The sequence below is a fragment of the Prionailurus viverrinus genome, chromosome A3 (genome assembly GCF_022837055.1).
Source record: "Prionailurus viverrinus isolate Anna chromosome A3, UM_Priviv_1.0, whole genome shotgun sequence".
NCBI classification, from domain to species: Eukaryota; Metazoa; Chordata; class Mammalia; order Carnivora; family Felidae; genus Prionailurus; species Prionailurus viverrinus.
This window is the reverse complement of record NC_062563.1, coordinates 121,461,358-121,475,133: the sequence shown is the minus strand read 5'-3', so window position 1 is coordinate 121,475,133 and position 13,776 is coordinate 121,461,358. Positions and strand designations below refer to the sequence as shown.

Below are 13,776 nucleotides of genomic sequence, written 5' to 3'. Positions count from 1 at the left end.
CTCTGTTTTAAGAAACATCAGTGATTAGGTCATACAAGGTTAATTAGGTTATAAGGAAAGAAGACCCCACTTTTGGAATTCACATAAAGATGATTTGTGTCAGAAAGTCATATGTCACAGTTTCTTCTACATTAGACTATATCTGGTTGGCAAGTTTAATTTTAAAGGAGCTATATGCTCTAACCTGATCCTCAGTCTGAATTGAAATTTTCTGAGGAAGGCTTTATTGACATGCCATATTGCTTTACGGGTTAGACCAAAAAGTGATTTTAGCCTACGTTTATGGCTTCTTTTATCATTCCTACTATTACAGCTATTAAAATATGTACTCCAATGCCTCGAGCAGTCTTTACTGCAACAATGATATAAAATAGCTGGTTCCATTTATTTCTGTTTATTATTTTATTTCTAATGAATTATTTTCTTTTTAAGTAACAATTTATTTGGCACTGGATCCTGGATTTCTGATTCTTCCTTTTTAAACAGTATTTGTAGGTTTTTCTAGTTGTAAAGGTAATGCATGTTCATTATAAATAATTTGGAAAATATAGGAAATATGAAGAAAATTAAAATCAACTATAATCACATTTTATTCATGAAAGTGGAATAACTGATCTTAGTGCAAAAAGGCAGGGGCACACCTGGGTGCCTCAATCAGTTGAGTGTTTTGACTCTTGATTTCAGCTCAGGTCATGATCGCGTGTGGTTCGTGGGATCAAGCCCCATGTCAGGCTCTGCCCTGGTGGCACGGGGCTTGCTTGGGATTTTTCTCTCTCTCCCTCAAAATAAATAAGTAAACATTAAAAAGGGAGGGGACACACAGTAAATTTGGGGGAAGAAACACAGTAAATTTGGGGGAAATGAAAAAGAAAAAAGTCTCGTAACAACCTAAAGTCAGATAAGATCGAAGTCATAGTGATAATTGCTACATATTTTGTTGTCCCAAGCTACTAGGCTTTATCCTGTAAGCTTTCCAAAATAGGTGGCGACGATAACAATATTAATAAGTGAGGATTTGTTTTCTCCTTTGCAGCCACCCCTGAACGCCCAAATGTTGGCACAGCGCCAGCGGGAGTTGTACAGCCAACAGCACCGACAGAGGCAGCTAATACAGCAGCAAAGAGCCATGCTCATGAGGCAACAAAGCTTTGGGAACAACCTCCCTCCCTCATCTGGACTGCCAGTTCAAATGGGGAACCCCCGTCTTCCTCAGGGTGCTCCGCAGCAATTTCCCTACCCACCAAACTATGGTACAAATCCAGGAACCCCACCTGCTTCTACCAGCCCGTTTTCACAACTGGCAGCAAATCCCGAGTCAACCTTGGCCAACCGCAACAGCATGGTGAACAGAGGCATGACAGGAAACATGGGAGGGCAGTTTGGCACTGGAATCAATCCTCAGATGCAGCAGAATGTCTTCCAGTATCCAGGATCAGGTATGAGGATTACACCTCTATGCTGCTTTATTACGTATACGTACAGGCTCACTGACGGTGAGGCAGTGAGCTGAAGAAGAAAGACGCTGACCTGGGAGTCAGGAGATCCAGGCTTCAGACTCCTCTCTTGCCACTAATGGCTCATTGAGGCTTGTTGAAAGCTAAGATGATTAATGACACGATCCAGAAGGACCTGTCTGATTCTAACATTTTTAACATTTTGTCTGCAAAGCATATTCTTTTATTTTCTTACTTTCTGTCACGGGTCCTTGTGAGAATCTCATGAGAGTCCACTTCAGACAGTGAGTTGAAGTACATTAACTCAAAATTTGCCTACAGTGTTTTCCTTATGTTGGAGATTTGGGTCTTTTGATAGTTTATATAGGGATAACACATCTTTACAAAGTGTCTCAGACTTCTCATTGGAGCACTCTTAGCTGTTTAAGTTACAAGCTATTCCTCTGGAATATCAGGAACTTTCTGGCTTTCAGAAGGTTTTTTCCTTTTTAAGCTTTTGTTTGCATTGTCTCCCTTCTATTCTCTTTGTCCTAGGGGATGATGTCCCTTTAAATTTTACTTCTGTCGCTTTCAGATTCTTTCTTTTTTTTAAATTTCTTTTTAATTGTTTTACATTTATTTATTTTTGAGAGACAGAGACAGAGCATGAGCAGGGGAGGGGCAGAGAGAGAGGGAGACACAGAATCGGAAGCAGGCTCCAGGCTCTGAGCTGTCAGCACAGAGCCCGACGTGGGGCTTGAACCCACGGACGGCGAGATCATGACCTGAGCCGAAGTCGGACGCTTAACTGACTGAGCCACCCAGGTGCCTCTGTCGCTTTCAGATTCTAATGGGTAGTGGCAATAAAACACATTTGTTTAATCCATGATATTTAATCAAACTTTGATGCAAATTTAATGGCAAATTCCTGGGGAAAAATTGAAACAAATCCCTTCATTTTATAAGTGAAAGAAAAAGTAAATTATAAGGCAGCCTAAAAATGAGTTTCCATGAGAAGGCTGCTATTTGACTTGAATAAAATGTTGAGGTTCTATAGAGATTTCTTACATGGCAATATGCTTATCAACTTTGACAGCCAAATCAATGTAGACTTTCATTCTGGTGGCAACAAGTACTAAAATCCTGTGACTATCAAATTAAGTTATCTAGGGAGACTTGTGTCAGACAGCACCAGAATTCTCTAAAACCTTTTACTCAAAATTATGTCACATCAGTTCCTTTGTCCTCAGCACAATGAAGTCATCTTTGGCTGGCTTATATCACTGACAATATCTGTATGGGCAAGAAAAGGATTATAAATCCATATCCTAATTATAATATCGTCTGAACCTTTTGAAGGCCACTTTCATGTGTCTTACGATTTCTGCATGCAAAGAACTTGACAAGGCTTTTTCACTTTATTCTAGCCTGCTGAAGTACTTCCTCCAACGTTAGAAGACTCCATTAGATATCTCTTTCCCCACTGCTCTTCAAAAGGCAACTTAGCCCAGACAGCAAATAGAGTTGCATTCATAATATTGATTACAGAGCCTCAAATCAAAAGATTATCTCGTTCACTGGTGAAAAAAAAATAGCTGTGAGTAAGCCCAACATTAGTAAATTCCCCAAAGACTCTTTCTCTTAAAAAAATAAAAATGAAAACAGTACTTCTATCTATTTTCAGTCATGCTCTTTAACACCTCTTCTCTGGAAAGCCAAGAAAGAACTTCCTATCCTGCTCTGGTTCCTCCACAAAGCCACCTAGAAAAGCAGGGCTTCACAACCCCATTGCCAGTGAAATTGACAAGATTTCTTTTCAGAGTTGTGGGTCTAGTCTGATCTGTTGTGGTACACAGTGATTGAGATAATGAGCTGGTGGAGTTTACTTCTCTAAGCCACACAGCTGGATGTGTTGCTACCCTTTATACGGCTCTATCTGGTACATGGATTTTTCTTCTAGTCCAAATTTTGATGGGCAGGAAAATGCTTTTCACAAAGTAAGAATTCATCTTTGGTAAAGTCAGCATTCATACTACAAACAAAACCCAGACGCTGGATGCACTCGGGAGAGTGGTTGTTTTCATCCAGGTGCAAATTGAAATGAATGACAGAGCTTTCAGTTCTTCCCTGAACTGCTTCAAAATAATAGGGGGGAATTGGCAGTTTTTCTGGAGAGCAAAAGAACATTTAAAGAGGCAATGTTTTTAGTTTTTCCACTGCTCTAAGTTACAAACTCATTCCAACATTATCAGCAATCTGGTAGAAATCTTCAAGACCAGGTTTTGTGGGAATACAAATTCAAGTTCTGGAAAAGTTTTCAGCCTTTTCAAATGAGGCCTTCTTTCAAAAAATAAAATAAAATCAAGGCCACCACGTGTTTTTATAAATAAAGTTTGTAACATAAAGTTTGATTGTAACCATCCTCATTAGTTTACATAGTGTCATCTGTGGTTGGCTTCATACAGAGTTGAGTAATTATACCAGAAACCTTGTAGCCTGCAAAACCAGAAATATTTCCCATCTGGCCCTTGGCAGAAAAAGTTTGTTGTGTTCATTGATGATAGTAAAACCAAAAGTTGAATTCATTAACTTTTGTCTTTTGCTTTGGCATCTTTTCAATATAGGCCCAAAGTAAATGAAGGAATGTGTGGGTAATATTAATGGCAGAGTATGCTTTCTTTTATTTCTGAAAGCCACAAACTTTTCTAGACTATCGTGCCTCAATGATGAGTGCACAAGAACAGAATTAGACATTTAAAATTTATTTGATACTAAGGTGATATTTAAAGTAAATATGATGGAAATTTTTACAAAATTTTGTACCCACTTCATGAATTCCTTGAAGCCAGTCCACAGCTCCCTCGTCTGTGAACTACAGTAAACATGCTACTCCACCCATTCCTCCTAAGTGATCTCATCTACTCCTGTGGCTTCAGTGACCTCTTCATGCTAATGACTCTCTTCTGTGTCCCTAACCAGATCTCTTGGCTCTTGTGCACAGCTGCCTGATGACAGACATACTTGAATTTTCTTTTGACCAGCACCCAAATTCAACTTGTCCAAAGTTGGACTCATCAGTTCCTCTTCCCCTTCTCTCCATGTCTCAGTGTTCCAGTTGTAACAGACTTCTCAAGTTCCAAGGAAGAGTACATACTTCACTCTCTTTACTTACTAGGCCTTGTACATCCTGTATCCTCTGTCTCAAACCAATATCCTTCATTACCTGCCTCATTCCTGTTCCTCCCATCTTCCAGAGATGCCTCCTCTGGGAAGCCTTCCCTGACTGCTCCCAATCATAAGCACCCATCACCCTGTCTTACAGCCACTTGTTCACCTACCTGCCTTACTTTTAAACAGCAAGGTCCTTGATTGAACAAAGCATTAACCCTTTTAGTTTCTCTGTTGCTTAGCACAGTGATCTGGTGGGGAGAGTAGCTGCTCAATGAATCTTTGAAGAAGTAAATGAATGGAAAGATGAATCCCCTTTCTAGTTGCTGCTGCCAAATGGCTGTGATACTGTTTATGGTCCAACAGGAATACTTAGCCTGGTCTAGGCAAAGACAGAACTATAGAAATTTTAAACTGGAAGGAATTAGATTGTCTAGTCCAAGGGATCCCAAGGTCCAATGTGATAGCAGGGCCAGAATCAGAATTCTGACTACCCCTCCAGTTATCATTCACAAGCTGGTTCTTCGGACTAAAATGAGGTCATCTGATAAGGAAAACAGAATGTGAGATGAGTCCAGAAAGAAATGTCAGAAACTATGCTGATATACTTGCAATCTCTTACATCTTGTTCAACTTTGATTCTATAGAATAATGTCCAGAATACAATAAGTATCTTTTCCTCCCCCACATATATATTTTTCTGAAAAAAATTATTTCACCATTAGTGAGGTTAAGAATGCATTAGGAACCAAGAAACATTTTTTTCAAAGATCGCAACCAAAATGGTTAAAATTTAGAATGTGTGCAGATAGTCAACATATAAATGAAGATGTTGGGGGGGAAAACCACCTTCTAGAGTCATAGATGAAAACAATAATTTCTCCATATATTCTGACTCAAATTATTTATCAGAGATTAAATTACACATGGAGGAAGCAGCAGAGAGAAAATCTGTAGCTTCATTTATAAAATCTTTACCAAGAAAAAAGTAAACATATAATGAAAGAAAAAACAATAGGAAGTCTACAGTTGGCTCAGCTTTCACAGAAAATTTTAAATATTTTTAAAATCGTAGCCTATTAAAAAAAACAAAATTGGATAAGTTAACTACATTTCTAGCCAGGTTAACCAAACAAAAAGAGAAAAATCATTATAACAATGGCAAAACACAGAATATGCAATTATATTTATAAAGAGACATTAAAAACACAGAAACATGCTTATGATATAATCATAAGGGAAAGAAGCAGGTCACAAAATTGTGCAACATTTTATAAAGGAAGATTTGAAGGAATTATACTAAATTATAGGTAATCAAATTATGACTGTTTTTTTTTCTGTACCTTTATAACTTTCAGTACCTCAAAAGTATTTAACTATGAAATGTATTTTGTCAGGAATAAAATACAAAGTGCCAGCATAACAGAAATCCTAGAAAAGAAATCCATTTTTACTCTTTTAAACTATTATGGACTTACACTTTTGCCTAAGGTGGAATAACAGGAACCAGATTTATTCTCCCATCTGAAACAAACAAAAAATCAAAGTACATTAAACCATAGTTTTTGAAATTGTCCAGACCATGCTACATGGAGAGGGAATCCAACAGGAGCCAGTGGTTTCTCTGAGTCGAGCCCATGGAACTGGGAGTCCAGGAAAGCCAGGCAACTAGAGGTCTCAGGAAAACTAGAGGTCTCATAGGACCAGGAAGGAGTCACACAGAGAGCCACAGAGATGTGCACAGGGTCCCACTCAGGGGTGTGTGTGTGTGTGTGTGTGTGTGTGTGTGTGTGTGTACAAACCAACGCTAGGGAAAAACACCTGGAAAGATTATAGAGAACAATCTACAAAGTTCGCACAGGGCCAGCTTCTCTTCCCACCAGCCAGAATTGAAAACCTCATAATTCGTGGGATGTCAAGTAGAATACTCAGAAGGGTTTTGCATCAGTAATAGGGCAAAATATGCCCTAAGCTCTGCTCTTGTCCCTTAAGGCACAAGACCCAAAAGAATTAAACTGTCTCCATATAATCTAACTACAACCCAGACAAAGTTTGAAAATAGTTAAAGGACTTTTAAAAATCTGGCACCTAACAAGGTAAAATCCACAAGGTCTGGGATCTGAACTTTTTAATTACCAAGCACGCAAAGATTCAAGATAATAAAACCAATGATAAGGAGAAAAATCAGTCATCAAAACCAACTCAGAAATCACACAAATGATAGAATTAGTAGACAGGACATTGAGTCATACAACTGTCTCAATGTATAATTTATAATAATTATACATTCTATATGGTCAAGAAACTGGAGGAAAGCTTGAACATACTAAGTAAAGGTGGTAAGGATGATATAACTAAAACCAAAATCAAACTTTTGGAGACAAGAAGGACAATGTCTGAGATGAAAAGTATAGTAGATGGGATAAAAAGGAGATTAGGCATTACAAAAGAAAAGATTCATGAACTTGAAGATATAACAATGGAAACTGTATAAAATGAAATCGGAAAAAGACTGAAAAGATGCTAAATTCACTCCAAATTGATCTCATAATTCAATGCAGTCAAAATGTCAGCATGCTTTTTGAAGAAACTGACAAGCTTCTCCTAAAATCTATGTGGGAATGTAAAGGACCCAGAGTAGCCAAGACAATTTTGAAAAAGAAAAGCCAAGTTGGATGACTGTCAGTTTCAAAAATTACCATAGAGTTACATCAATGAGGACAATATAGTATTAGTACAAGTGTGGACACACAGATCACTGCAACAGAATAAAAATCCATAAATAAACTGTTAATGTTATGGCCAGCTGATTTTCAACACAATTATATCAATAGCTGCTAATAAGAATTACCCTGCATAGACGGGTACCTTGGTGGCTCAGTTGGTCAAGCATCTGACTCTTGATTTTGGCTCACAGCTCATGAGTTCGATCCCCACGTCGGGCTTGTGCTGACATTGCAGAGCCTGCTTCGGATTCTGTCTCTCCGTCTCCCTCTCTCTCTCTCTCAAATAAATAAACTTAAAAAAAAAAAGAAGAATTACCCTGCATAGAAATGAATGAACTACCAATAAATGCTACAGAATGGTCAACCTCAAAAACACTAAGAAGCCAGACACAAAAGACCTGATAGGATTACGTTTATGTGAGAATTCCCCAAAAGGCACATCTGTCAAGACAGAAAGCAGATCAGTGGTTGCCTGAGGCTGGAGATAGGAGAAAGGAATGACTGTAGACAGGCATCGGAGGCCTTCAGGGTGATAGATGCATGGCTCCATACAGTTTACTAAAAATCATTGAGTTGTGCAGTTCGATGAGTGAATTTGAGGCTATGTAGATTATATCTCAATAAAGCTTAAAAGGAAAGGACAGGGAAGGGAACAAGAGCCCACAAAGGTGACTGAGGCATGGACAGAAAAACTTTGTCATTTTTCATTTCACACATGCATTTGTCTTAACCTTTTTCCCTTTCTAACTTATTTTTATGACACAGGTAATCTGACATATATATGTCTTTCACACTTAAAAATTCGTGTAAGCAAAGAACAGAAAAAAAACCATTATACATAATCTTGGTACCCAAATCAATATCTCAGTTAATAGGAAGCATTCTTCCAAACTTATTTTATGTTTACTTGTCTGTTTATACTGAAGTTTCCGGCCTTATTTTGAAGAAACTGAAATGTTTTCCCTACTCTGTTGAATAGGCTATTTTTAACTTCTAGTATGACAGATCCTTGGTGGGGGGGGTGGGGGTTCTCTTTTATGGGATTAATAAATGTATAGTATTCACTTAAATTAATTTGTGTTAATTTGCAGGAATGGTTCCCCAAGGTGAGGCCAGCTTTGCTCCATCTCTAAGCCCTGGGAGCTCCATGGTGCCGATGCCAATCCCTCCTCCTCAGAGCTCTCTGCTCCAGCAGACTCCACCCACTTCTGGGTACCAGTCACCAGACATGAAGGCCTGGCAGCAAGGAGCAATGGGAAACAACAAGTAAGGGGCAGTTTTTATATATGAACATCCCTGATCCTCTGCAGCACAGAACGCTCCTGCCTTCACAATCCAAATAGATTATTGGCTACTGCCATTTGCAAGTTCATGGAACTGAATTTTGTGTTTTAGCAAAGAAAAATAATGACTTTTAAATCCTTTAAGTTTCAAGTCGTTTTTAATACAAATCTGTATGTTTACAGTATGGAAAAGTGACCTAATGGCCCCCAACCTTTCCATCCCACCCCCAGCACACCTGAAGAATGTGATCAACTCCCGTGTGTAACAGAGCTTCCCTGGGACAGATATAGAAATGGGTACTTTTAAAAAAAAAAAAAAAAAAAAAAAAGTCATTCTTTATAAAAACACTTAAAAATCCTAAAAGTCTTAGGGGTGCCTGGGTAGCTCAGTCGGTTAAACATCTGATTCTTGATCTCAGCTCAGGTCTTGATCTCAGGGTCGTGAGTTCAAGCCCTGCTCTGGGCTCCATGCTGGGCATGGTGCCTACTTTAGAAAATCCTGAAAATCTAAAGCAAGAATGGCAAAACATCAGAATTCACTAGAGCTGAATAGTGAGCATACAGGTTTCACCCTTCTCAGCACGTTTGAAAGATCTCATAGCAACAGCAAAGGTTTTGAGGCTTCTAAGGCCATTCTGCCTCATCCAGCTTTTTGAATCTCTAGATTTTCAGTGGCCTCACCTTGCCCATTCTGCTTAGAATTATCTCACGGATGTCATTTTCCCCCCAAATCCTGGCTGCTGAACTTTTCACACTTCACTTGAGTTTTATAAGGGTTTTAATTAGGTTGTGTCTTGGTTCTAATGACAGGGAAGCCGTTTGATCTGACAACATAATAAGTAAGGCAGTTAAAGTTGAAAACTTAAGACCATATTCTCCTAAAGTTCACTGAAAGGTGAGAGGAAATCTTCTCTTTTGAGAACTGCGTAGCTCTTAGTGAGGACTGTGTGTGAATTAGGTAGAAATGGAACCATCTATATAACCTGCAGGAAGAAGTTAGTCTCCTAATGTGTTCTAATCCCAGCTTCCTAAATTCACTTTAGAGTCCATGGTCCATGATTATAAACCCAACTAAACTCTTGCTCCATACCTACACCTAAGCACTTAAATGTGTCTTGGTAAAAACAAGGTCCGGCTGACAGGTCCACACCCTTTTACAGTTAAATTCCCTGAAAGACTGTACTCTAATGCTACCTCTCCTTCCATTCCTTGTTGGCCGGTCAGGCTTTCATCCCTGCCGCTTTTCCAGAGTATTCTTGTCAAGGTGGGCAAGACCTCTACAATGCCAAATGCAGGGATCGTTGGTAGCATTTGATATAGTTGAGCATTTATTCTTTCTTGAAGCCCCTTCTTCATTTGGGTTATGGAACATCTTTCTCTCTTGAGAAAGGTGACTCTCATCCTATCTCTTGGTGTCCTCCACTGGATCTTCCTCATCTCCCTGACCTCCACTTGAAATCCTTAGAGCTCATTCTGTCTACTTGCTCCCTTGGTTATGCCATCCACTGTTAACGGCTATAAATGCCCATGTCGATGCTCCTGACTCCCCGCTTTAAATCTCCAGCCCCGACTTCTCCCCTGAACACCATGGTGTACATCCAGCTGCTCAGTCAACATCCCAGTCAGAAATCTGATAGGCATCTAAAACTTACCACGGTCTTCTTCCCCAAAGCTCCTCTCCTACCTTTCCCCATCTCCGTAAACTACAACCTCATTCTTCCAGTTATTCAGGAGAAACCCTCTTCTCTTTCCCTCACATCCCACATCAGACATCACATCAGCTTCTTAGCAGCTCTCACTTCTTACCCGTCCCACTTGTACTCTTTAGTGTGAGCCACCATCTTTTTCCGGGACCGTGCAGTAGCCTTCTGTCTCCTGCTTCCACCCTCACTCCCCTGCCGTGTAATCTCCGCATGGTAGCCAGAGTGATGCTTTCAGAACATGAGCAGTATGTCAGTCCATTACTCAGAACTCACCAACTTACTCCAAGTACAATATAGGGCCTGTGAAGCCCACGTGATCTTGTTCCTGGGTACCTTCTGACCTCAGCTGCTATTGCCATCACTCAGTCTGCCACACTGGTGTCTGTGTATTCTTCTGGTGCTCACGTGTGCCAAGTACATTGCAAACTCAGGGCCTTTGCATTTTTAAGTCCCTCTGCTGGAATGTTCTTCTCACAGTAGCCACCTGGTTTGCGCTGTCACACTTCAAGTCTCTCCTTAAATGTCACCTTATTAGACATAGATATTAAATGTCACCAGATGAAACTTCCCTGACCATCATTTCCAAAACAACAGCATTTTCTACGCCCTGACCCCCTCCTTGCCTTCTGTATGTCTCTTCCTAGTACTTAACACCACACATATTGTGTGTTAGTCCATCTGTTTATGGTCTGTCTCCTCCAACTAGAATATAATCATCCTAAGAGCCAGGACTCTGTTTTTGTTTACTTGGGTATGTCCATCCTTTAGAACAGGTGAGCACTTAATGTACATCTGTTGAGTGAGTGGATACAGAGATTCCCTCCCCTGCCTCGGTCACTTCTTGAATTCAGATTCAAAGTGGACTTGAATTTTTCTTGTACTTTCACAGTTTTTGTGAACTTCGACTTTGCCAAATCACTTGAAGAAGAAAACAGATCAACTCTTCAAGCATTCACACTTGCTTATTTGCTTCACGTGTGAAAGCGTATCGGTTGACACAGTCCGCGTGTATTTTGCGACCACTCCCTGTTTGTATTGCACAGTGCAAGACACCGCAAGGAGCAGGGGGGAGCTGCCCTTGCTGTCGAGTTACCGAGAGTCCACTTGGTGACAGGAGTGAGAGGAGTAAAACGTGAAAACAAAGACTCTTTTAGTAGAATGATGTAATAGGGTTCCGAGACAGTGTAATGTGATTCTTTTTCATTATCTCTCCGGTGGCAAGAAAAAGAAAGGGTTAAAGCAAGGCTCTTTGTCCTGGAACGGTGCAGGTTTCTGTGTAACACTAATCGCTCTGAAGATTCCTAGCACTTATTAGCATTTTAAAGGCTAGGAAGGCCTGTTGTTTAACCCTTCCTTTTTAGACTTATTTGACCTGGAGCGCCTCCCTGCTTGTTAATACCTGTATCTATGGAAGCCACTTCAGGCCGGAAGTCTTCATCCTTACCTTCCCCCCTGCACCATGATTTAGGGGCTACCAAACACCTGGGGCTAGCCTAAGGAAACTGCAGTAATTGCCCCCAGGGTGGCCAGGAAAGCAGAGGGAGGGAGGCCTAAGGTGCCAGTGAAGCCTACAGTCCCTCTGAGGCCTAGAACAGGGAGTTATGCTGCAGAAGGGCGTGGTCTTCTTCTCATAATGGAAGAAACTGAAATGGAACTATTGGCAAGAGCAGTCTGAAAGAACTTAAGTGAATATAAGTCCCAAGTATAAAATGTGAAAAGAAATTAAATCCTAAACTTTTTTTCACTAAGAATGACATCATTGCAGCCCTTGAAGCTTCTGCAGGCATTAGCTTACATAGCCCTGAGCTTGAGCCTCCACAGTGGTGATTTATGTATCCGTTGACAAATGAGCATTGTCTGCGGCAGAAATGTTCTCATTAGAAAATGGGCAGCAAACTAATAGGTTTTTCCTCACCTTTAGTTGTGGGGACGCTGTACAAGCATACACACTGTACAGACATTAATGGCTCAAAGATGTATTATTGACCATTTCCTGGGCATGTAATTTTCTTTGAGCATTTGTGTTTTATAATTACTTGGGGAAAATCTGCTACTTTTCTTCAGGCATGATGGATAGGCTGTTTCTTGGCCTGTTAATTTTAGTATGATTACCTTAATCTACCAGAAACTATAAATGTCAGTACATCCTGCTTACCTCCCAGGAGCTAGCAAGGAATAGATAAGCAATTGATGGGGTAAATGATTTTTAGAAATCAAATTCTCCAGAATTAACATTAAAATAGGTGGAATTTTACCAGCAGCTTATTGTTTAACAATTGATGATAATCATCAAACATTTGATGTTTTGTAGAACTTACAAAAGACACAACTCACATTATTTTCCTTTAGATGTGTGTATCTGTATCATTTAGAATTTTGGGGTTCAAATATAAAGTTTCCAGATGTATTTACTTGGGAGTTTATTCCATACTATTCTACCAGCTAAGAGAAGAAGCTGGTTTAACATTTAAGATCTTTGGTGTAACAAAAGTCCAGAACGAGGCCATGAAGAAGCAAGTCCATAAAACAAGCCCTCTGAAAAACATAATTGCCTTTGCATTTTGCCTCTAGAAAAGACATAAAGCTGTCTTTAGGCCTGAGAAGACCTGTGAAGTCTTTAAACATTTACATTTGCCAAATAAATATATCTGGTTATATTCCTCTTAGTTTATAGCATATTGAAAGCAGCCAGAAGCTGAAACTTTGAGAAATGATGGCAAGCTATAGAACACTGAATAAAGTCCCTTGAGTCTTAATGTGCATAAATAGTTAGAAATGCAACTTTCTGTATCCATCCTCAGAAACTGTGATTCACTAGGGCTGGAGTAAGGCCTGGGAGTCTCAATTTTTAATACGTCCTGGCCTTGGTGCTATAGTGGTAAGCATAGCTGCCTCCCAGTTTTCAACAAGTCCCAGGGAATTCTCTTGCAGATGCTCTCTGGACTACAGTTAGAAAAACATTGGTGTAGATCCCAGAAAAATCCATAAATAAGAAGCAGTCTAAACCTCATCAGTTGACAACACCGAGTAATAACCTATGTCCATAAGTCACTTATTCATCAGATATTTACCGAGTGCTTGCCATGTGCCATGAATGAGCAGAGAGACAAGGAATAAGTGAAACAAAATGCTAAGTCTAAGAAAATATACAAGCAATGACAATACAAGAATGCCATCTTTGAATTTGTTAATTTATTCAATGAGCATCTATTGAGGATTGATATATATCCCAGGCATTTTGCTTAAATAGAACATTCTCTATTTGGGAATATAAAATGGCGTAACAAATTTTAGAATGGTTTTGATGGTTAAATGAGTAAACTTCAGTTATCTTGAAGATTTACTTATGTGGACAACTTACTTTCTTATTCAGCTAATTGGAGCTTAACAACTCGGATACAAGGCCAGATAGTTGTCACTTAAAATGAGCTTTATGTAGTTATTAAATCCTCTCTGCAGAGTT

General features: G+C 39.6%; 1 protein-coding gene across 8 annotated transcripts in view; it reads left to right on the top strand.

Moving 5' to 3' along the window:
- Positions 1–13,776, top strand: part of NCOA1 (nuclear receptor coactivator 1) — a 216,775-nt gene that overhangs the window by 193,812 nt on the left and 9,187 nt on the right. For all 8 annotated transcript variants that reach the window (XM_047852331.1, XM_047852330.1, XM_047852326.1 and 5 more), the window contains 2 exons: positions 1,034–1,436; positions 8,419–8,593. In XM_047852331.1, the coding sequence (XP_047708287.1) occupies positions 1,034–1,436; positions 8,419–8,593 (578 nt within the window). The remainder of the gene's footprint in view (positions 1–1,033; positions 1,437–8,418; positions 8,594–13,776) is intronic.